At 37.7% G+C, this 25,476-nt stretch overlaps 1 protein-coding gene across 3 annotated transcripts; it reads left to right on the plus strand.

The window, feature by feature from the left end:
* The first annotated feature begins 523 nt into the window (after positions 1 to 523).
* LOC141443662 (putative fatty acyl-CoA reductase CG5065) lies at positions 524 to 25,206 on the plus strand. 3 transcript variants are annotated; one of them, XM_074108999.1, is made up of 12 exons: positions 524 to 627; positions 5,152 to 5,362; positions 5,519 to 5,676; positions 7,265 to 7,355; positions 7,549 to 7,694; positions 8,266 to 8,375; positions 9,757 to 9,866; positions 15,377 to 15,536; positions 15,815 to 15,977; positions 16,091 to 16,241; positions 22,843 to 22,949; positions 24,841 to 25,206. In XM_074108999.1, the coding sequence occupies exons 2-12, from the start codon at positions 5,165 to 5,167 to the stop codon at positions 24,938 to 24,940; spliced, it is 1,494 nt and encodes a 497-aa protein (XP_073965100.1). In that variant the 5' UTR covers positions 524 to 627; positions 5,152 to 5,164; the 3' UTR covers positions 24,941 to 25,206. The 3 variants fall into 3 exon arrangements, with proteins under 3 accessions (XP_073965100.1, XP_073965099.1, XP_073965102.1); XM_074108998.1 differs by lacking the exon at positions 524 to 627 and adding an exon at positions 2,151 to 2,283; XM_074109001.1 differs by lacking the exons at positions 524 to 627; positions 22,843 to 22,949; positions 24,841 to 25,206 and adding an exon at positions 2,151 to 2,283 and having other exon boundaries at positions 16,091 to 16,533.
* The last annotated feature ends 270 nt before the right edge of the window (positions 25,207 to 25,476 follow it).

A 25,476-nucleotide genomic window follows, 5' to 3' on the forward strand; every position in this document is an offset into this window, starting at 1 on the left:
AATAAAAACAAAAAAACGCCCCTAAAAAAAGACAACTAAAAAGTAAAAAATAATTATGCACTACCTAGCTGTTGCCCGCGACTTCATCTGCGAAGAATTCGTTTATTCCTATCACACGAGAACGATGCTGATGTCCCGCAAAATTAGCCTAAGTTAATTTAGTATAAGTACCTAGTAATATTTTTTTATCTAAGCGTCGTCGGTGTCGGGGGACCGCTAAGGTTCATACTTTTAAAAAAACAACATATGTACTTTAGTTTCCTGTTAACCTTAGCGGTCCCCCGACACCGATGACGCTTAGATAAAAAAATATTACTAGGTACTTATACTAAATTAACTTAGGCTAATTTTGCGGGAAATCAGCATAGTAATAAACGAACGAATTCTTCGCAGATGAAGTCGCGGGTAACAGCTAGGTAGTGCATAATAATTTTTTACTTTTTAGTTGTCTTTTTTAACGGGGTTTTTTTACGGGCGTTTTTATTTTTATTTTTGCTGACGTTTCTTTGTCGGGGGTTTTTTTTCGCGCACTTCTCATTTTGCCGCCACTTTACTCGACGACGTCGGACCAAAGAGTTCTGTGCTGGTTTTTTTTTATTGTTTTGTGCTGTGTTGTGTTATTCGCAGGTTGGTATTTTGTAATTTTCTGTTTGGTGAAGGGAATCTCTATTTATGAAAAAAAAAAACAACTGGATCGTTAAATGAATTTAATAAGTAAAAGAGTAAATTCAAAACACTTAAGAAGACCACCTGTTGTATGTAGTAGTGCACAATTATGTACAATTATGAGTTTACATACATAAAAAAGAACTAACCTATGATAGCTTAACTAACTGTAACAATGAAAATTATAAAAATAATAACCCGTCTAAAAGATCTGCCTGTGGCAGGGTTCCCACTTTACACTGACGCGTTTCGAACTCAACCAGAGCTCATCTTCAGAGCAACACAACCGTTCAGCATGCTACGGTGTGAAATTTGGCATAGATGGACCTAATGTAATGCAGAGGTGCACTAGAGCAAAGATTAGAGAAATAGAAAGAATAGGAAAATATCTCAACTTTGTTTGTTTCTTTGTTTGTTGGGGGTCATCTCTGAAACTATTGAGATGATTTAAATAACTCTTTTATCAATATAAAGATACTATCCTATCCCTGATTGACATTAGACTACTTACTTTAAAAAAAATCAAACTTTCCGCAGAATAAAAATAAGTTTAAATTTTGAGGCAGATTTTCAAAATTATTTCAATAATAGAAAGCTACAATGTGTCTCTAATCGACAATGAAGAATATTAAAATAGATCATAACAGTAATTCATGTCCCGCGGGACCTTTACAATTGCTCGGGATATAATCCTATATCGTGTATGAAGTCGCGGGCAAAAGAAACGAGTAGTAGGTATGTAGGTACATAACGTTTTCTAAAATTCCAACCCTGAATCAGCGAAGCAGGGTTTCAAAGTTGGTAAGAATCATAATTAATTACGTATGTAGGTCAATTTTTGTATTACAAAATTTCCACCATCTGTCTAAAAGAAAATCGGTCTGTATTTGTATTTCCATATAATCCTCCGAAAAATTAATCAAAACACGAAAAAAGGATCGCAGAAAGTAAATGTATGTTACTCCAAATTTAACGCGTGCGAAGCCGCGGGCAAAAGCTAGTAATAATATATTAAGTATAATATTGAGTTTCTTGCCGGATTCTTCTCAACAGAGGTTTTTCCGAACCGGTGGTAGATTTTTTTTGACATTCATAAGTGCTTGTTACAGCCTAAATTGAATAAAGATATTTTGAATTTGACTTTGAATATGACCCCACACTGCGTACATTTTGCTTAAGAGTAGTGCTCTGCATACACTGGATGTTTTAAATCACTTGGATAAAGCGAGAAATATCTTCAAGACACGATTCCCGTTTACTTACATACCTATAAATGTGTACGGAACCCTCGGTGCGCGAGTCCGGCTCGCACTTGCCCGGTTTTTTTATGTTTGTTACCTCTGAACTTCGTTATTAATGAACCGATTTGTTTTTTTTTATTTTTGTTCGTTTAGGAATGCTTTTTTAATAAATTAGTATTTGTACCAGGGTTAATGAATTCTGTGTTTACAAACTATAAATGCAATTTGGTGCGCGGAGAACGCATCCAGCATACGACTGTGGGTATTATTTTTGCGCACTTCTCATTTTGCCGCCACTTTACTCGACGACGTCGGACCAAAGAGTTCTGTGCTGGTTTTTTTTTCATTGTTTTGTGCTGTGTTGTGTTATTGGCAGGTTAGTATTTTCTAATTTTCTTTTTGGTGAAGGGAATTTGATTCTATTTACGAAAAAAAAAACAACTGGATCGAAAATACAAACTGAGACATGGATGCACAGAAAAACCAGAAAAGGAGACCAGCACTGGGAATCGAATCCAGGTCCTCAGCATTCCGTGCTGCGTGCTATAACCCCTACACCACTGCTGGACAGGAATCTAGACACGAATTTTTCCTATGCATACATATCTCAGGTTGCTTATTGCTTAGTGCTGGTCTCACTTTTTAGTGATTCGTAGCCAAAGTACATCTCACAACGATTCCATGAAGCCCAAACACGACTTAGTTACGTTGTTTTATAACAGAGTTCCGTTGCCTACCTTCTGGCTTCAGCATCAGATCAGTTCGAAAGAATCATTAACTTAAAGCTCCTTCTTAGTCTATTATCTAGGATATTAATCATGATCGTTTATAGACGAGCGAGCGTTACTTAGCTTTGACGAGTTGCGGGAATTCTTCGCAGATGAAGTCGCTGCCAACAGCTAGGGAGTGCATAATTATTTTTTCACCTCAGCACCTCAAACAGGCAGGTTTTGCTATGAGAAATCAGTGAGCAAAATCGCATTTTGCTCACTCCGTGAGACAAAGTAACTTTTTAATAAAAAAAATTAAATGCTGAGTACAGTGTTGGGTCTACTCACTAAATTCCAAATAAGTATTTGAAATTTACTTTGATCTGTCATTTCACTTCAACACGAAAAAAGCGAGAGATAGGATCAAATGTGTTGATTACAATCTTAAATTAAATTTATGGTATTAAAGATATATCGATACCTAATAAATTACATGAAAACGAAATATTTCCAAAATGCAAATTTTCCCGATCTTTTAATAAAGTATGCAACCTCGTTGCACGAAAGCCGCTTCTCTTGTTTTTTAGGGTTCCGGAGCCAAAATGGCAAAAACGGAACCCTTATAGTTTCGCCATGTCTGTCTGTCTGTCTGTCTGTCCGTCCACGGCTTTGCTCAGGGACTATCAATGCTAGTCTAAATTCTAAACCGGTGGGTGGAAAAATTTGAAAAAATTCACAATGGTAGTAAGTATATCAAACTTACAAGGAAAACTATAACGGCTAAGTTTGCTTGAGAATTATTAGTAGTTTAAGAGTAAATAGCAGCCTAAGGTATAAAATATACCTAAACTTGGAAGATTCCGTATAAAATACGAAATCCTCAGAAAAATATCATACTTAATTTTTTCGTAATGGCTACGGAACCCTATTTTGGGCGTGTGCGACACGCTCTTGGTCGGTTTTTTTTATAAAATAATTCTGTATACTGCCTCTACAGTTGGAATAAATATTTGTTAAATTGAATGAATTTGTAACAAATCTGTAATAAAAATATTAATAAAATCATATTATTTAAATGTTTGATAACAGTTATAATAAATTATACGTTTATTGTTCAACCTTTTTAATGACTCCAAAATGAGGCTTTTTGCAGTACTAAAAAATAAGTAGGTATGACATATTTTACAAGAAGTTCTAAGCTCAAATTACAATGCATGTTATGAGTACGAGATTTGTATTATACCTACCGGACTTTTTTTATGGTTTTAAATGTGATTATTATATTTGTTTCTTATTATTCGGATTATATTTAAAAAAAATGTGTTTGTTTTAATTAATTAAATTCAATTCTTGAAAGTATATAGCTACATCGATACTATCGATGATTCCGCCAGTGTCGAGGTTGGAAAAGACACTAATCGGTTAGCCGTTGTTCGGTTACATTTAAATTATGTCCTCGCTGCTGAGGTGAAAAATTGTATATGTCACACGAGACCAATGTTTTTTTTGCATCTCGTGTGTTTGAATCCCTTGCTGCTCTCAGGATTCTAACCAAGAATCACTCGCTCACGCTCGTGATTCTATTATAGAATCCTTCGTAAGCGAAATCAACACTCAGGATTCAAAATCAACACTCGCAACAATAAACAACTTTGCTCTCTTGTTGCACAAATAACTATTTGCTTTTTAGTTGTCTTTTTTGGCGGCGTTTCTTTGTGAGCGGTTTTCTTTCGGGCGTTTTTTTATATTTTTGCTGGCGTTTTTTGTGTCGATGGTTTTTATTTTTTTAATTTCAGTACTTTATTTCATGTGTTTTAAACTTTGTTATATTATTTTTTTAAAGTGTACTAGTGTATATTGGATATCCTGGCTGCAGTATCAGCTCGTCGTGTTGCCACCATTCCATTGTATGTAGAATCAAATACTGATCAAAACGAATCCAAACACGGCATAATGTGCTATTACCGCCACATACGTAAAGTGGGGGTGTTTTTTTTTCCGACTAACCCTATAGTGCGGGGAATCGTAGGATAGGTCTTTTAAAACCACTGGGGGTTTGCTAAGACGATTTTTCTATTCAGTGATCTGTTTGCGAAATATTAAACTTTAAAGTGCACATTTTCATTAAAATTGGTTACTATATTTTAGAATTAAGAACTGTATAATCTGTTAATTTTTCAGTTTTATTTAATTACTCCTGAGATCCTCCGTAATACAAACATACTCACAAACTTCCACATTAAAAATATTAGTAGGACTAATATTACACACAATCCTTACTTCCTTACAAATATTATGAATGCGAAAGTAACTCTGCCAGTCTGTCTGTTACACGCAGGCAGTCTGTCTGTCTGGCAGACAGACTCACGCTTAAAAACCGCTGAACCGAATTAAATGAAATTTGGTCTGACCCTGGGAAGGATATAGGATAGTTATATTCCCGGGAAGTTGCACAGTTCCCGCGATATAGCGACAATGAATTCTTTGTAGATAAAGTAGCGGACAATTAAGTACTTAATAAAATATTTTTTCAGAACTTAATCAGTCATGGAGCCATCTGTGGGCGTAGCGGAGTACTACGCGAATAAAACAATTTTCATAACCGGCGCTACCGGGTTCATGGGCAAAGTCCTCGTTGAGAAGCTGCTGCGGTGCTGCCCAGGTATCAAGAGAATATACCTGCTGATGAGATCGAAGAAAGGACTTAGCATCACTGAAAGACTTGAAGATTTTCTCAAATCTCAGGTAAATTATGTGAAACGCCCTCTAGGAGTAAGTAGCAGAAATATAACAAACGTATTTCTGCTGCTTGCTACACCCTTACTTACCAGCTTCCTGTATAAATAGTTTTAAGCCACGATTTTAAGCATGTTTACTAGATGGCGCTAATTTATTCCGCAGGTATTTAGTAACCTACACGAAAACAATCCGAAATGTTTTGAAAAGCTTCGCCTCGTGCCCGGAGACATTCTAGTTGAAAATTTGGGTATATCAGAAGAGGATCGAGAGGAGCTAAGGAGGGAGTGCCAGATTATTTTTCATTGTGCAGCTTGTGTCCGGTAATTTTATGTTTATGAGTTTCGCGCCATCTATAAAGAAGTTAGAAACTAAAAATAAAATTGAATTAATTAATTAATTAGTTATTTTTTTTTAAGAAAACCGACTCCCAAAAAAATAAAAAAATGGAACCGACTTCAAAACTGCTGAAAATATATTTCTAGGTGACTCAGCACGAGCCAGCAGGAATGGAACAATAGTCTTCTACCTCACCTACATACTATGGGTTTCAATTACTCCTGCTGGGTCGTGCTGAGTCACCGACTTCGGGCTAGTAGGTACCTACCTAGAAATATATTTTCAGGAGTTTTGTATTCGGTTCCATTAATGTTATTTTTTTTATTTTTTTGGTGTCGTTTTTACTTTTTTGTTGAATTTTTTCTTTATTTCTCACTTTTTAGTGATTTGTAGCCAAAGTACATCTCACAACGATTCCATTAAGACCAAACACGACTTAGTTACGTTGTTTTATAACAGAGTTCCGTTGCCTACCTTCCGGCTTCAGCATCATATTAAGTCGAAAGAATCATGAACTTAAAGCTTCTTCTTAGCTTTGACGAGTTCCATTGGCCATCTACGGTCTTCTGCATCAGTTCAAGTTTACCAAGTGATAATTTCTGAAGTAAATGCTTGTCTTAATGCTAAAAATGCCAAAATCGCCATAGGCGTGCCTATAAAATTTGAGGTTCGTCCTCGATTTCCCTAGGATCATCAGATCTTGACTTGGTGACAATGGGACCACTTCAGAAGAATATTCTCTCGAATAAAAAAAAAAATTGAAAATCGGCCCACGATTGACTGAGTAATTGGTGAACATATATAAAAAAATAATACAAACATTGGAATATAGAACCTCCTTCTTTTTGAAGTCGGTAAAAACTACCCTTAGGTTTCCTACTCGATAATAGATTATTTCCATTTTGATCAAAACAGTACTGTTTTTCAGCATAATAGCCAACTTCACAAAAATAATATTTTCAATGAATGAGGGCTATCGTTTTTTGTCTCACTAGATGGCGCACTGTTGCGTGAGGTTTTTTAGTATGGCTTTCAAAGTCTGTTATTACGGGCGTGAAAACAAAGTTTAGATTAAAATCATATTTAATACACCTTAAAACCGTACCATAAAAATATCGAGCATGCCACAGTGTTGCATAGTCCCCGTTTTGTTCGGAAAAAAGGGAGGACAAAGGTTTCCGAAAGACAAAACTGTCTCAAAACACAGACATTCATTGCCCCGGAACGCATATTTGCCATAATTAATTTTAGATATTGCAAAATATTCACAAAATTATTCTAATTATAAATAAACCCGCGTAGCTCACCCAAAAACGATGAGATTTGACATTTCGGAGACCTCACGCTACACTAGCGCCTCTAGTGGTGAATTCATTCGCGATAGCCCTCATTGGCAGTGCTGTCATCTAGGGTTCGTTCACCTGCTATATAGTAAACTTTTTACGGCGTATTGCGCGATTTGCGCGGGAAGACAACTGTCAAAATAAATAATAAATAATGGCCGAATGGCCGACGCGCTTGCTAAAGATTACAGCTTATACCTATAATAAGTTTTATAATTTTGCGTTTCAGATTCGATATGAAACTGAAAGACGCTGCAAACTTGAACATTTGGGGGACACTGCGAGTGCTGGAATTAGTCGAAGGCATGCGCAACATTGAGGTAAGTACGCTAAAAACTTTACAATACGTGAAGTACCGACCGGATTTTCATTTTGACCTGTAAATAAGTTTCTTCCTAAAAGGGTTCGCATAATTTAAGTACCTCAGTCAGTAGAATTAAGTTTTTGAATACCTGAAGTTTTTACGACTGTTATAAAGAAACACAAATTGAACACCAGTACAACCCCCCACAGGTATACATCCAAGTATCCACAGCTTACTGCCGCTGCGAGCTGCCAGTCTTGGAGGAGCGGGTGTACGAAACCGAGCACAACCCGCAAAAGCTGTTGCAATGCGTTGATTGGATGGACGATGAACTGCTAACTCATTTGGAACCCAAGTACGCACAGTGTCCCACTGGTATTGGTTTGCTGGAGTGTGGCGTAACGGCGAGATGATAAACTTTTTTGGAGCAGTGTACATCTGTAGAGTACAGCACGCCACATGTGTGTGTGTGTGTGTGTGTGTGTGCGTGTTTTATCACTAGCTGTTGCCCGCGACTCTGTCTGCGTAAAATTCGGAAGCAAACAAAAGAGACAGCGGGCAATGGCTAGTTAGTTATATGATAATTTTTTAACATTGTAATTTCAAAGTCTCAGAAACGGCTGAGCCGATTTTATCAAACATAGCCAAGAACCACCGTAGGGAAACTCGCTTTCACACAAAAAACCGCATCGAAGTCGGTCCATCCGTAGAGCTACTATACCACATACAGACATTGGTGTCAAACTTATAAACACCCTGTTTCGGCACAATAAAACATATGTTAATATTATTTTTAAATGGCTGTATTCCACTGAATAATACAAATATAGGTATAGCGTGCAACTGTCAGATTGACAGTTTGCTTGATGTACGTCTTGTACACACCCCTCTTTTGGCGTTGGGGGTTAAAAACACTGTGTTCGCAGGCTCATCGCTCCGCAACCCAACACGTATGCCTACACCAAGTCTTTATCAGAGGCCCTGGTGGCCCAGTACGAGGGACGCTTCCCAATCGCCATCGTCAGGCCCTCTATCGGTGAGTGCCCATGTCAAGTATGTTCTGTAAATAAACGATTCATTCATTCAAGAGGACTTTAATAGCAGAAAGAAAGAAAGACAAATAGCGGATCCGGAAAAGCCACACATCCTCAGTTTCTGCTCAGAATTCAATTTCCCTTCCGAGGATATGGCGCATTCAAGCACTGCTCGCTTGAGGTCATCCAGTTCTGGATCTCGGACGTCGATACGACTTCTAGAGGATCCTCTGGTCTAGCGGGCGTGCAGGGGGCGGGAGCGGGGCCAGGTACGGGCTGGAAATGGACTATTATTTTCCATTTATTTGACGGGATTATTTGACGGATACATTTAATCAATGGATGGTGAAACCGGGGTAAATATGATAACATACAGAAAGCAGCGCCACCTACCGGGACCAATCGTGATATCGAACCATCCAGGAACTTATTGAAATACACACAAAAACTATCCGAATCGGTCGAGCTGTTCAGGAGGAGTAATGGTGGTGACAACAATGCAGTATTTGACAACTCTCTCAATCTGAGAGTCTTGTGCTCAGCAGTGGCCCAAACTTGAATTATCTCATCATCATCCCAGCCTGTATACATTCCACTGCTGGGCACAGGCCTCCTATCTGAATGAGAGGGCTTGGGCCATACTTAGTGCAGATTGGGAACTTCACACACCATTGAATTGCTTCGCAGGTTTGTGCAGTTTTCCTCACGATGTTTTCCTTCACCGTAAATAATAATAATATAATAATAGATTTATTTTCGGCCAACTTGGAAACCGAGCGAGCCGGGGTTTGAACCCACGATTCTCTGCTTGAGAGGCATAGTCATAGTCACCGGTCACCAAAAATAATATTTTCATGTCCCCCTTAAGTTAAGTTCTGAACAGTTAATTTACCTGTCCTAATACCTATTACGCCCCCCCCCCTGACACTTCATTACTTCCCCCTAGGGCAGTGGTTCCTAGCCTTTTTAATATTGTCACCCATATGACCTTCTGCGAAAACTCAATTTACCCCCCCTTAAAATATAATAAATAATACAACGCAAGCAAATAAAAATATCTTTATTAATCACAAAAATACTTTTAAAACCAGTCTTACAATGTTTAATTTTTTTAAACAATCAAATAAGTAAAAATAACACTGGCACCTGCGGTAGGTACTTACTGAGCGACGATCTATCATTTTTAAGTTTTACTATTTAGCTAGGTAAATTATATTAGGTCTTAATTATTTTATTAGGTTCTTTAATACCTCCAGAGAATAGCTGATTTACCCCCGTGGGGGTAATTACCACTAGATTCAGAACCACTGCCCTAGGGGGCGGGGCGTGCCCTCCTGGTTGGGAATTCCTGAATTAAAGTTTCGGCACTAAATATGTTGACAGTGACGGCAGCCCTAAAGGAACCCATGCCGGGCTGGGTGGACAACTTGAACGGGCCCACGGGACTGTTGGTTGGCGCTGGGAAGGGCGTCATAAGGACCATGCACCTCAAGGTTGGTACTTGTCCGACACGTAGCAACAGGCCAAGTTAAACCCGCGAACCGAGGGCTCCGTACAAAATTATTAAGGGGGCCACATGCAGTCGCTCAACGCTCGTTTCCAACGTCAAATCTGGTCACGTGACATTTAGCGATAAAGCTGAAAATGTTGAGCTTTATCGCTAAAAAAAAAACCTCTTCAATTTCGGCAAAAACAGTGTTATTTTTTTTTCATTCACTCCAATTTCTTTTATTTGTACCACTGCCACGACTGCTACTAAATGAGAAGAAATCAGCTTCCAAGATTCGTGCAAGAAGCCATCTTGTCGCTGCTGCTCGACGTGGCGACTTGACGCTACTTTTTTGAGTCACATTCTAAATTCTAAATCACCTTCAAAATGACCAGATTATCGCTGCAATCGAGCGACGAGCGACTGCATGTGGGGGCACCGTTAGATACAGCTGCAGATGTGGATGAGTGGTTACAGTGCACAAAAATTATCCACACACGATTCTATTGCCAAGGTAATATTAAGATAGTGTTTAGATCATCTTGAGCACCACAACTGACTGTATATCCAAGTATCATCATCATCATCATCATCCCAGCCTACGTCCCACTGCTGGGCATAGGCCTCCTCTCAGAACAAGAGGGCTTGGGCCATAGTTCCCACGCGGAGTATAATATGTTGGAGCATATCCAAGTATAGTTCAATTTAACTGGCCGTATCGATCTAAATCCCGGCAGCCTTATTAATAAAAAACATCTAATTCGAATTTAATCCGAACTTACACTTGGACTAGTTTTTTAAATTCGTGTTCTGAAAGCTCGAAAGGATTTTTGCGAACTTTGTATAATTTTACATGCCTTAACCACCTCCTGTTCTAATTCCTCGAGTTCTTCAAGCTCTTGCACGACATGCAAATCTTCGGCATAATCCTACTAATATTATAAATGCGAAAGTTGTGTGAGTGAGTGAGTGAGTGAGTGAGTGAGTATGTTTGTTACTCTTTCACGCTGAAACGGCTGGACGGATTGGATGAAATTTGGTATGTAGATAGCTGAACATCTGGAATAAAACATAGGCTACTTTTTATCCCGATATTCCCACGGGATAGGATAAAATCTCGAAATATCAACCGCTGGGCTTAGAGTCATGAAATTTGAGAAGTAGGTAGCTGGACGTTTGAAATAACACATAGGCTACTTTTTATCCCACGGGATAGGGATGAAATCTTGAACTAATAACCGCTGGGCTTAGAGCCCTGAAATTTGGTATGTAGGTAACTGGACGTCTGAATAACACGTAAGGGACTTTTTGACTCGATATTCCCACGGGATAACTAGGGATAAATCTCGAAATAACAACCACTGGGTTTAGAGCCATGAAATTTGGTATGTAGGTAGCTGAACCTCTGGAATAACACAGGATAATTTATTATCCCGATATTCCCACGGATAGGGATAAAATCTTGAAATAATAACCGCTGGGCTTAGAGTCATGAAATTTGGTATGTAGGTAGCTAGACGTCTGGAATAACACATAAGCGACTTTTTGACCCGATATTCCCACGGGATACCTAGGGATAAAATCTCGAAATAACAACCACTGGGCTTAGAGCCATGAAATTTGGTATGTAGGTAGCTGGACCTCTGGAATAACACATAATCTTTTTTACCCCGATATTCTCACGGGATAGGGATAAAATCTTGAAATATTAACCGCTGAGCTTAGAGTCATGAAATTTGGTATGTAGGAAGCTGGATGTCTAGAAAAACACATAGACGACTTTTTGACCCGATATTACCACGGGATACCTAGGAATAAAATGTCGAAATAACAACGCTAGGCTTAGAGGCATGAAATTTGGATGTAGGTAGCCGTATGCCTGGAATAACACATAAGTACGCTACTTTTTATCCCGATATTCCCACGGTATAGTTTTGTAACTAAGGGACCCCATACATCCCTGTATTATTATTATTTTGTATTTTTTCTTTAATTGTATACTGTAGTTTTTAAGTATTTTATTTGTAATTATTTTATTTTGAAAAAATTACTTTATGCCAAGTTTCTTGCGGCGCATTCTTCTTGGCAATGATGGTCTTTCCGAAAGCGCTGGTAGTATAAAAAATTACGTGTAAAAGTGCCCATTGCGGCCTATTTACTGAATAAATGATTTGAATTTGAATTTTGCATTTGAATTTGGATAGGGAAAATTTTTGAAACTTCAGCACTGGGTTTAGAGTCTTGAATTTTGTACAGTTATTCACATCACAACCTCAATGAAGACCACGATATAAATTTTGGAAATTTCCAGGGGAATTTTGTAAAATCCCGAAAATTTAGCTACCACACCGAATAGTTTACGCGTGCGAAGCCGCGGGTAAAGCTAGTAACTTTAATAATTATATGTATATTTTTAAATCTTGTTATGCCATTCTGTGTTGTGGATGAATAAAGTCATTTCTATTCTATTCTATTCTTGTTTATTAATACTGACTTTTACTAATCTCAAGTTCAACCTCGAATTAAAGTTAAACCTACTCTACTCCGCGTTTATTAATAAGGCTGTATGGGAATTTCCAAAGATCATAACACGGATTTTACGTGGCATATAAAACAAAATTTGTTGAAATTTTGGGATGATGCCGTGGGAATAGATTACAGATGTGCAAGTTGCGGAATTTTTCCAAAAAGTTCGAAAAGTTCTCGGAAGTTTCTGGAAATTTTCACAAGAAATATAGGAAATTAAAATTTAAGAAACGGCAAGTTTCAATCCCCATACATAATTCCTATATGAAAAATTCCGCAATTTTCACATCAGTAGAAAAGATATAGTGATGTATGCATTATTCCAGACGTCCTAGCCGTTTGAGCGTGAAGGAGTAAATTAAACATTCTAGTTAGTATTCCCTAAAATTACATTCATGACTAACACTAGCGGTTGGAATTTTATTCCAGTCCTGTGGGAATATGAGGGTAAAAAAAGCAAAATTTCATCCAAATACGTCCAGCTGTTACAGTGCGATGGAGTAACAAACAGGTACATACTCATAAACTTTCGTATTTATAATATGAGTAAGATAGTACGATTAAACTAATTACTATGTAATAGGCCCGTTTTGATAGCTGTCATCTCAGTAGGGGGAGTTGGGGCAGCTTGATACGGTTTTTTTGTATCGCCGGTAAACAACACAGCCATAAATAAACTGCAACAAAAACTATTTTGCCAGTTCGAGTATTTATCTGGGTTCAAACGTAGATATATATTTCTCTTTAATAAGGCACGTAAACTTTTTTATGACTCTTTTTCTGAAAAAGGAGTTTCATATCAAACTGCCCCGTATACGGGGTACATTTATACATACCAGGGGCACTTTGATTCGCATATATAAATTTGATTAGAAATAAAATAAAATACGTGTATTAATTCGTTTTAAACTTTATTTATCAATCAAACACAGTCTCATTCTCATTTATCACAAACTGTGATCAGACTTTTTTATAGCATTTAGATAGGAATATGTATTATACATCCTGTTCATCCTGGCCAGGATCGTTTCCGTAGAAGGGAACTCCTCAAAATTGATGGCACACACAAAAGAGTTTTCACCTCAGCAGCTCAAACAAGCAGGTATTGCTATGAAAAATCAGTGAGCAAAATGCGATTTTGCTCACTCCGTGAGACAAAGTAACTTTTTTTTTTTTTTTTTTAAATGCTGAGTACAGTGTTGGGTCTACTCACTGAATTCCAAATATTTGAACTTTACTTTGATCTGTCATTTCACTTCAACTCGAAAAAAGCAAGAGATAGGATCAAATTTGTCGATTACAAACTTAAATTAAATTTTTGGTATTAAAAATATATCGAAATATTTCCAAAATGTAAATTTTCCCGATCTTTTAATAAAGTATGCAACCTCGTTGCACGAAAGCCGCTTCTCTTGTTTTTTTTTATAAAAGAATTCCGTATACTGCCTCTACAGTATAATTATTATTTGTTAAATTGAATGATTTTTTAACAAATCCATTTATGTTTATGTAATAGAAATCTTAATAAAAATCATATTTAAAGGTTTAATTGTTCAACCTTTTCAATTACCCCGAGATGAGGCTTTTTGCAGTATTAAAAAATAAGTGTGACATTTGTACAAGAAGTTAAGATTGCATGTTATGAGTATGCGATTTGTATTGTAGCTACTGGACTCTTTTTATGGTTTTAAATGTAATTATTATATTTGATAATAATCGGATTCTATTTTAAAAAAATGTGTTTGTTTTGTAAACAGGTAGGTATATGTGGTTTTATTCTTATGTTACATTTAAATTATGTTCTCGCTGCTGAGGTGAAAATTGTATGTGTCACGCACAGACCAAAGTTTTTTTGCATCTCGTGTATTTCAATCCCTTCCTGATCTCAGGATTCTAACCTAGAATCACTCGCTAACGCTCGTGATTCAATTATAGAATCCTTCGCTTACTCGGGATTCAAAATCAACACTCGCAACAAAAAACAACTTTGCTCTCTTGTTGCACAAATAACTATACCAACAACAAGTTGGAAAACCCCCGACATTGTCACTTCAAAGTTCAATATCTCAAAAATGGCAGAACCGATTTTGATGATACATATCTAAGAACCCTGGCTAGAAAACCTGCTTTCAAATAAAAAAACTGCATTCAAATCGGTTCACCCGTTTAAGAGCTACGGTGCCACAGACAAACAGACAGACACACATAGCATTCAAACTTATAACATTCCTCCTTTTGCGTCGGGGTTAAAAAATCATCTACTTAATACCTTTAAACGAGAAATTCCTGTATATCCATCATCATCATCTTTCTTCTTCTCTTTTAAAATATGGCTTTTCTGTCCTAATAAATAGGACAATTTGGCCAGTGTCAAGTTAAACTCTCTTTGAGAGGCACGTTGTACGGTGATTGTAGTTTTTGCAACTTGATAGTAAAATTCCAGAAACCACGTGGAGACCACTTGCGCATTAAAAAATGTTAGACACGAGAGCAATATAGGATTTTGGGATCACTGTTCACTGTTAAGGTTAATCGCCGCATAAAACACTATCAAAATTATACTTCAACTAGCCAAAGAAACAGAAATAGCAAAATTAGATATTGTCTACATCCGTCATCTTCGAATGCTACAAATCGAATCCAGCAGTATTTGTATTATTATCTTTTACACTGAGCCACGTCACTTCTCCCTTTGTCTATGATTTTAATTTTTTATTTTTATTTTTTTCTCCGTCTGACTGGGGCAAAGGAACTGGCTCATGCATACATGTTTATTTAACGTTTGGGCTCCACAGAAAACCAGCGTTACTGCACATAATGTGCGGCAACACATGCTGAGTGGAGACCCTTTTTGGTATCCTGCCGTGTCACCTAGTAACATAGTTTTAGTGCTAGTTCTAGTCTTGGTTTTAGGTGGTACTTTTTGGAGCCAAAATAAACTTTCCTTTCTTTCTTTCTTCTAACTTCCTTCATTAATTTAATTTTCAGGAGTCATTGAAAGCAGACGTGGTACCCGTGGACCTAGTGGTGAACGGGTGCATACTGGTCGCCTACAACACGGGCCGCACCCGCCTAGGGCAGGTCGCCGTGGTGAACCTGACCGAATCCGGCCGGAACCCGCTCACTTGGGGCGCCGCGCTCGATATGTGTGAGTGTCACGTTGGAAGTATTATGTAGGTACATACGCGCATGGACCTGGTAGTGACCGGGTGTATCCTGGTCGCCTACAACACGGGCCGCACCCGCCCAGGGCAGGTCGCCGTGGTGAACCTGACCGAGTCCTGCCGGAACCCGTTCACTTGGGGCGCATTACTTCGTCGCTCCGGTCCGCTATCTCGCTCCGGGCCAATAACAGACATAGTCCGCAACTCTGTTCCGCATTACCTCCCCTCCGCGCCACTAAACAGTCTAACCCCCTCGTTCCAGGGCTGGTCCACCTGCAAGAGTTCCCCTTCTCCGTATGCCTGTGGTACCCGGGCGGCTCGCCCAAGTCCTCGCGGCTGCTGCACGAGCTAGCTGTACTGTTCACGCACCTACTGCCCGCGTACCTGCTGGACTTACTGCTGCTGCTGCTGGGAAAGAAGACCTTGTGAGTTTCTGTATACTAGTGACCACGTCTCCTCATGATTATACAGTTTTTAACCCCGACGCAAAAGGAATGGTTTTATTAAACTTTTAACAAAAAACGTATTATTATTACAGCATGGTGCGTAAACAGAAACGCATCAGCTACGGGCTCGAAGTTCTCCAGTACTACACCACGAAGGAGTGGCATTTCAAGAACGACAACTTTGTGGCGCTGAGAAAAAGTCTCTCCCAAATGGACGATGACACTTTCTACACTGATATTAAGGTGAGAACTTAATTTTTACCCGACTGCTGAAGGAGGGCTTGTTCTTCGAGCGTATGTAGGAACAACCGATTCACAAGAGCTGGCATGAATGGATTGAACGAAAATTATGTCACTTAGATAATTTTGTAAAAATGACAGATGTATGATATTTTCATATATGTGTGAATTTATTCAAACAGATAAATAAATAAATATCATGGGACACTTGACACCGATTGACCTAGTCCCAAACTAAGCAAAGCCTGTACTATGGACACTAGGCAACGGATAAACATACTTATATAGATAAATACGTACTTTCATTCTGTTTAATAAACCTTCGAATAGTGACTGCTACCAAGGCCGTGGCTTATTTGCTCTTCTGTGCAGCATTATGTCTAGAGAACAATTCATGAAAAACATACCTCAATGAAACCGACTTCGATGTAGGTATGACGCTCGCTAAAGTCCGTAAAGCCGCAATAGTCCACACCGCCACTTCACTAGCTAATTTTTAGGCGTATAAAGTTTGTTATTATTTACACACAAAACTATTTACAATGTCTACAATCACAATTAATATTTATTTTACAAAACCGAGCACAACCGCAATAATATATATCCGCCAAGAGTTTTTTTGAAGTCTGGCTGACTGCCGCCTTTTTTTTACGATCGAAGTCGCGCGGCAAAGGACTTGCGCCAATCAGCCACCGATAGCAAAGAGGATGCAAATCAAAAAATTGTTCGCCATCCAAAATACTTGCACACATTCACTCGTTCTATTCATTCGTGCCAGCTCTTGTAACCGACCTGTACCTACAGTAAACCCATTAGATTCCTAGGCCACCACAGAACCTTGTCATTGTGACATTTTACGTCATTCAATAAGCATTCTATAGAGAAACCCTCAGATTAAATAAAAAAGTACTTTTTTATTTAATCTGAGAGAGAAACCATAATTATTTACGGGAAATAATAAAACTACTAGACACTGGCAAAATTGTCCTCCAATGGACAGAGCCATATTTTTTTAAAGAAACAACAACAAGTGCATCGACTAAAGTTTTATTTAGCATCCGCAACGGAACATCTGTTTTTGTATGTAAGCAACGGGTTAATAGAACAGCTTCTATTAAACTAATATGCCATCTTTACAAGACCAGCAAATTATGCAAAATCGAGCGACAATTTACGAACAACAAATAATGTAACTCGGCTACCGATAAATATATTATCTTCAAAATTGATGATTTGGCGACTAATATTGTAAGTCAGCTTCTTTATTTATTTTTGAGCTTCAAATATCTGTCTACTAATTTAGTCAAAATCAACCTCCAATAAAGAGCATCGTAAATAATGAGTTAGCAACAAAATTAATTATTTGTCTTCTTTTTTAATGAAAATTAGCAACACATCTCGAGGTGCGCTGCGCGGGAATGAGACCGGCTGGCCCGCCAATGAGAGCGCTACATACATTCAGAATACCGCAAGAATTTAGAAGTGCTCGAATTCTTTAACAAAAATACACTCATTTCATAATAAGTAGGTTCGTTCGTTACCTTTTGAACCAAGAGAGCAAAGTCGTTTTTTGGTGCGAGTGTTGATTTTGAATCCCGAGTAAGCGAAGGATTCTACAATTGAATCACGAGCGACAGCGAGTGATTCTAGGTTAGAATCATGAGATCAGCGAGGGATTCTAACACACGAGATGCAAAAAAACTTTGGTCTCGTGTGACACGTACAACTTTTCACCTGAGCAGCGAGAACATTTAAATTAAAGGTTAAAATAAAACCACATATATTTAGAAGACAAAAAATATCAAAAACTTTAAAATATAATCCGATTGTTAAGAAATAAATATAGTACCTACTTACTTAATCATATTTAAAACTTTTTCTCGAAAATGATTCATACAGTCGCCATTACATCTTTAAAAAGTCACTTAAGAATGCCAGACAACGATCAAAAGTCTCCAGTAAGTAGACAGGTTTTGAATATGGAACGAAAAAGTATCCAGTTGAAAAATAAACCTTTCAATATGATTTTATTAGGATTTCTATTGTTTGAAACATGAATACAAATAGATTACTTTTAAATTCATTCAATTTGTCAAATATTTGATCCAACTTTAAGAGTTAGGCAGTATACGGAACGAATTTATTATAAAAAAAAAGAGCAGCGGCTTTCGTACAACGAGGTTGCATACTTTATTAAAAGAGTGGGAAAATTGTAACATTTCGTAAATATTTCACTGTCATATAATTCACTGTATTTTTTTAATTTCACCTCGTGTTTTTTCTTCTTTAATTTGTCCTTATTATAATTAATTAATTATTGACATATTTTTAATGCTAAAGGTCAACACAGTATTTTTATTAGGTTGGTATAATGCTTCTTGCTTAATTAAAAAGTAAAAAAAAAAACTAAGAAAAAAGTAAAATTGAGCGGGATATTCGTTCATTTATGCTCGTTTTGTTTGCTTATTTATCTTTGTAGTTTATATTTGAGAAAAAGCACCGTACAAGCTTCGAGCAATAAGTGCTATACTAAATCCCTCTAATAATGCTCTATACTTATACCTACTTAATATAACAGACGTTTTGTAATTTTGCGGTTATATGTGTATCCGAACGTTTGTTCGTTTCTTTTTAGGCCTACAGAATTTGAAAATCGAACTTAGTATCGATTTGATCCTATCTGTCGCTTTTTTCATATTGAAGTGAAAGTGACAGATCAAAGTCAAGTTCAAATATTTGGCATTCAGTGAGTGGACCCCCCAGCACTGTCCTCAGCATTTAAAAAAAAATTAAATAGCTACTTTGTCTCACGGAGTGAGCAAAATGCGATTTTGCTCACTGATTTTTCATAGCAAATACCTGCTTGTTTGAGCTGCTGAGGTGAAAACTCTTTTGTGTGTGCCATCAACTTTTGAGGAGTTCCCTTCTACGGAAACGATCCTGGCCAGGATGAACAGGATGTCACTGCTAAATTATTGTATTGTTACCAGATTTACATCAGTTTGCCAAATCTCCAGTCCCCAGTTTATTAGTTTAGCTTGTGCGTTTTCTAATTCAGTTGGTATTATATAAAATCCTCTTTTTTTACCCCCGACGAAAAAGAGGGTGTTATAAGTTTGACCGCTATGTGTGTCTGTGTGTCTGTGTTGTCTGTGTGTTGTGTGTCTGTGTGTCTGTCTGTGGCACCGCAGCTCTTAAACGGGTGGACCGATTTGAATGCGGTTTTTTTTATTTGAAAGCTGGTTTTCTAGCGATGGATCTTAGACATGATTTATCAAAATCGGTTCAGCCGTTTCAAGATCATCAGCTCTTTTGTTCGCTGCGGTAGGAATCTTAGACGCATAATGGATATTTACTTTTACTTTCAAACATATTTGGGACCTAAAATTTGAAACACCCATGTATGCTATATAGCTATGCAAGATTATGGAATTCTCGGCCTGATGCTGCAGCCAGGATATCCAGAAAACTAGTAGGTACACTCTTAATAAAACTATAGCAGACATATCGTGTTTGGGTTCGTTTTGATCAGTATTTGATTCTACAAAACAATGCAATGGTGGCAACAGGATGAGCTGATGCTGCAGCCAGGATATCCAGCACAATAGTACACTCTATAAAAAATAATAGCACATATGTCGTGTTTGGATTCGTTTTGATCAGTAATTGATTCTACATACAATGCAGTGGTGGCATCACGACGAGCTGATGCTGCAGCCAGGATATTCAGCACCCAGTATACTCTTGAAAAAATAATAGCAGATATGACGTGTTTAATTCCTTTTGATCAGTATTTGATTCTACATACAATGCAATGGTGGCACAGCATGAGCTGATGCTTCAGCCAGGATATCCAGCACAATAGTACACTCTATAAAAATAATAGCACATATGTCGTGTTTGGATTCGTTTTGATCAGTAATTGATTCTACATACAATGCAGTGGTGGCAACACGACGAGCTGATGCTGCAGCCAGGATATTCAGCACACCAGTATACTCTATAAAAAATAATAGCAGATATGTCGTGTTTGATTCCTTTTGATCAGTATTTGATTCTACATACAATGCAATGGTGGCAACAAGATGAGCTGATGCTGCAGCCAGGATATCCAACACACTAGTACACTAAAGAAAAATATATCAAGTTAAAAAACATGAAATAAAAACTTTAATTTAAAATTTAAAAACCCCGACTTAAAAAACGCCAGCAAAAATAAAAAATAAAACACCCGAAAAAACGCTGCTTGAAAAGACAATTAAAAAGTAAAAAAATAATTATGCGCTACCTAGCTGTTGCCCGCGACTTCATCTGAGAAGAATTCGTTATCTCTATCCCGCGGGGACTATGTTGATTTCCGCAAAATTAGCCTAAGTTAATTAGTATAAAGTATCTAGTAATATTTTTTTTATCTAAGCGTTGTCGTGTCGGGGGACCGCTAAGGTTAATACTTTAAAAAATACAACATATTAGTTTCATGTTATCTTAGCGGTCCCCGACACCGACGACGCTTAGATAAAAAATATTACTAGAACTTTATACTAAATTAACTTAGGCTAATTTTGCGGGAAATCAAACATAGTCCCGCGGGATAGAGATAAACGAATCTTCTCAGATGAAGTCGCGGGCAACAGCTTAGGTAGCGCATAATTATTTTTACTTTTTAATTGTCTTTTCAAGCAGCGTTTTTTTCGGTGTTTTTATTTTTATTTTTGCTGGCGTTTTATATCTCATGCGATATTCGGAAAACCTTTAAAACAATGTTTACCTGTTAGTATTATCTACCTGCATGCCAAATTTGAAGTCTCTAATATTTATAATTACGTAGTTAGGGCCACTTTCAAGCGAAAATATTAATCCCATTTATTCCCTATCCCGTGGGAATTTTGATAAAGCCTGAAAATTTTTTTTAGCTGTTAGTCTTACGTGGTATTACATACTTGCATGCTAAATTTGAAGTCTCTAATAATTATAGTTACGGAAATAGGGTCATTAATTGGAAGGGAAAATACTCGTACAAATCCCATTTATTCCCTATCTCGTGGGAATTTAAAAAAAACCTGTAAACTGTTTTTAGCGGTTTGGGCTGTGCTTTGATCTATCAATCAGTCAGTTTCTTCTTTTTTAACCGACTTCAAAAAAGGAGGTTATCAATTCGGTTGTATTTTTTTAAATGTTTGTTACCTCAGAACTCCGTCATTTATGAACCGATTTGTTTTTTTTGCGTTCGTCTAGGAATGCTTTCAATTAGGTCCCATAAGCACCAAATCAGGATCTGATGATTGGATCCTTAGGAAATCGAGAGAACTCTTCAAATGTTGTAGGGACACCTATGGTAATTTTGATATATTTAGTAGTAACTCGTGCATTTGCTCTTGAAAATCATCATTTGGTGAAGTAGAACTGATGATGAAGAGACAGACTGTGACAGAGAACAGTTGACCATCGGAGTTACTACTTAATAACAAGTATTTCATTGGTTGAATTTCAATTACTTTAACACAGTTGCTAAGCAACTTATGCTCCTCGTAATGCATATAGTGGAATGGAATGTATGGTGAAGCACCAGGACTCCTCAATAATGAAAGTCTTTGCATCGGAAAAAGCAATCTTTTGTAAAAGGTGACGAGCAGTTGACATTATACTGTTGTATCGATTGTATCTTAGATTATTTACACTATGATTTCCCGCAAAATTAGCCTAAGTTAATTTAGTATAAGTACCTAGTAATTTTTTTTTTCTAAGCGTCGTCGGTGTCGGGGGACCGCTAAGATTAACAGGAAAGTAAAGTAAATATGTTGTATTTTTTAAAATATTAATACTAAATTAACTTAGGCTAATTTTGCGGGAAATCAGCTTAGTCCCGCGGGATAGGGATAAACGAATTCTTCGCAGATGAAGTCGCGGGCAACAGCTAGGTAGTGCGTAATTATTATTTACTTTTTAGTTGTCTTTCGAACCCAGGTCCTCAGCGTTTCGTGCTGCGTGCTGGACAGGAATCTAGACACCAACCAACCAACAACCAACCAACCAACCTGAGATAAACCTGAGATATCTACTTATGCATAGGAAAATTCGTGTCTAGATTCCTGTCCAGCAGTGGTGTAGGGGTTAGAGCACGCAGCATGGAACGCTGAGGACCTGGGTTCGATTCCCAGTGCTGGTCTCTTTTCTGTTTTTCTGTGCATCCATGTCTCAGTTTGTATTTTCGATATGGTTTCACCGGATACCCGTAAAAGTAACAAATTTGGAGTTGAAATTAATAAATCAAAAAGACTCCTAAAAACCAATCATAATTTGATTGCTTAGTAGCGACATCTCTTGTCTGGGTAAGCGGTTGGTTCCGAAAGAGTGTGACGTCTGTCGACGCCACATAGATGTCACTAGTGCTGCTGCTTAAGTAGCAAAGTAGAAATAAGCAACCCGAGATATGTATGCAGGTTTTCTAGCGATGTTTCTTAGATATGTTTTATCAAAATCGGTTCAGCCGTTCTTGAGATATAGAACTTTGAAGTGTTTTCCAACTTTTTGTTGGTTAGGTTGTTTTACGCCGTCAACTGTCCCAGTCTCCCACTACCACTGTGATTGTTATTGTATTGTACAGATGGTGAACTGGAGTTCGTACTTACGCGATTACGTGCGCGGCGCGCGAGAGTATTGTTGCAAGGAGGACCCGGCCACGCTGCCGCGGGCGCGCCGCCAGCAGACGCAGTGAGTACTACACGCATCTACCATCATCATGATCATCCCAGCCTATCTACAAGCCGCTGGGCACAGGCCTAGATGAGCTTGGGCTTTGGGATTGGGAACTTCACACACACCATTGCATTGCTTCTCAGATGTGTTTCTTCACCTTAAAGCTCGTGGTAAATTTCAAATGTAATTTTCGCAAGTGAATTTCCAACCCGTAAACCCGTGTGGTGTCGGGTTAGAATTACACCCCTCCATTTCTTCCGTGGATGTCGTAAGAGGCGACTGAGGATATAGGATAAGGTATACCGTAGGCGACAGGCTAGCAACCTGTCACTATTGTACCGTTTTTGTCAAACTTAAAACCTAAAATTGCTAAAAGTGGCTAAGGAGCGGTAACGTTTCGTGTGCTCTGCCTTCCCCGTTTGGGAAACCAGGCGTGATGTTTGTGTGTGTGTGAGAGGTGCAAGCCCAGGTTTGAACCCACGATAATCTGCTTGAGAGGTCATAAGTTAAACCACTAGGCCACCACGACAGACATAATATGAGAACCTGGGCGACCGAGCTTAGCTCGGGCTAAAACTCGGTAACAATCGTTTTCCCAGAGATAAGACCAAGTTAGATAGATTTTTCATTCCCTTTCGGGGGTTTCACCCCTACATATCAAATTTCATCGAAATCGTTGGAGCCGTTTTCGAGATGCCCGAAATATGTTTATATATGTATATACTAGCTTTTGCCCGCGGCTCCACCCGCGTGGTATTCGGTTATCGCGCGCTGTTCCCTCGGGAACTGTGCATTTTTCCATAAACATTTCATTACATTACATAAACATAAATAGATTTGTTAAAAAATCATTCAATTTAACAAATAATAATTATACTGTAGAGGCAGTATACGGAATTCTTTTATAAAAAAAAACAAGAGAAGCGGCTTTCGTGCAACGAGGTTGCATACTTTATTAAAAGATCGGGAAAATTTACATTTTGGAAATATTTCGATATATTTTTAATACCAAAAATTTAATTTAAGTTTGTAATCGACAAATTTGATCCTATCTCTTGCTTTTTTCGAGTTGAAGTGAAATGACAGATCTAAGTAAAGTTCAAATATTTGGAATTCAGTGAGTAGACCCAACACTGTACTCAGCATTTAAAAAAAATAATTAAAAAGTTACTTTGTCTCACGGAGTGAGCAAAATGCGATTTTGCTCTCTGATTTCTCATAGCAAAACCTGCCTGTTTGAGGTGCTGAGGTGAAAAGGTTATTTAACCTAACCAATATAGAAATCTTGGAAAGCCTCCGACATTGTTTTAATGTTTATTTGGGTACAAACGGTACAATTACGGCTGATTACTAATGAAAACTTAGCTAATACACCAACCAGTAAAGTTACCACAGGTTATTATTACATATTACTAACCATAGGAATAAAGTAATAACTAATAAAGTAAAGTAATAATTTAAAAATGTGACATTACTTTAAAAGACTATGGTTACCTATATAGGCAGAAAACTAACATGAACATGCGAATGTGTAACATATATAAAAACTTAGTAACAATTTGAACTCTAACTAGGGACGTAAACTCATTTCAAAGTTCAATATCTCGACAACGGCTGAACCGATTTTAATGAAACATAGCTAAGAACCACCGCAAAAAAACTAGCTTTCACGTGAAAATTAAGTCAAAATCGGTCCATCCCTTTGAGAACTACAATGCCCCAGACAGACAGACATTTGGCGTCTAACTTATAACACTCCTCTTTTTGCATGGAGGGGGGGAGGGTTAAAATTCAAGGTTTCGGTATTGTTACATTATAAAACTATATTCTTGAATGAAGACGAATAATCACTGTATATACATAATTTGCCATTATTCTATTGAAGTAAAAATATTTCTATTTGCAGACTCTACTACTTGGATTTGGTGACGAAGCTTGTGTTCTACTTGCTGTGCGCGTATTTCCTATATTACTACACCAAAGTGACCCTATCCCTCGTCTTTTGACCAATAATAAAAATCCAAACACGATATATCTGCTATAGTTTTATCAAGAGTGTACCTATTAGTGTTCTGGATATCCTGGCTGCAGCATCAGGCCGAGAATTCCATAATCTTGCATAGTTATATAGCATACATGGGTGTTTCAAATTTTATTTCCGTGCTTACTTAAAACTTTATTTTTTAGGCTAACCATTACTAAAACTCGAAATCCGTATTAACTCACAACAGGATTATAACTTGCTTCCTATTCTGCGGCGTGTTTTATAAAATTTAACAATTGTCGATATTTTTTTTATGTTTTCTAATCAGTTGCTACAATTTCGGCTCTTAAACATAAGCAAACGCGGGCAGAACTTTATTTTTAGTTTTAGTGGATTTTATGCGCATAACATCTAACTTAACTTTATATCCCACCCTGCATCATATTTTTTAAATTTGGGGGGGGGTTGCCATAATCCCCACGCTTGGCAGGCGGCTTGGGGATCGCAGTGTTATGCTGATGGTTTACGCAGAAGACGCTGCTGCCCGTCTTCTGCGTT

The sequence above is a fragment of the Choristoneura fumiferana genome, chromosome 28 (genome assembly GCF_025370935.1).
Source record: "Choristoneura fumiferana chromosome 28, NRCan_CFum_1, whole genome shotgun sequence".
Lineage (NCBI taxonomy): Eukaryota > Metazoa > Arthropoda > Insecta > Lepidoptera > Tortricidae > Choristoneura > Choristoneura fumiferana.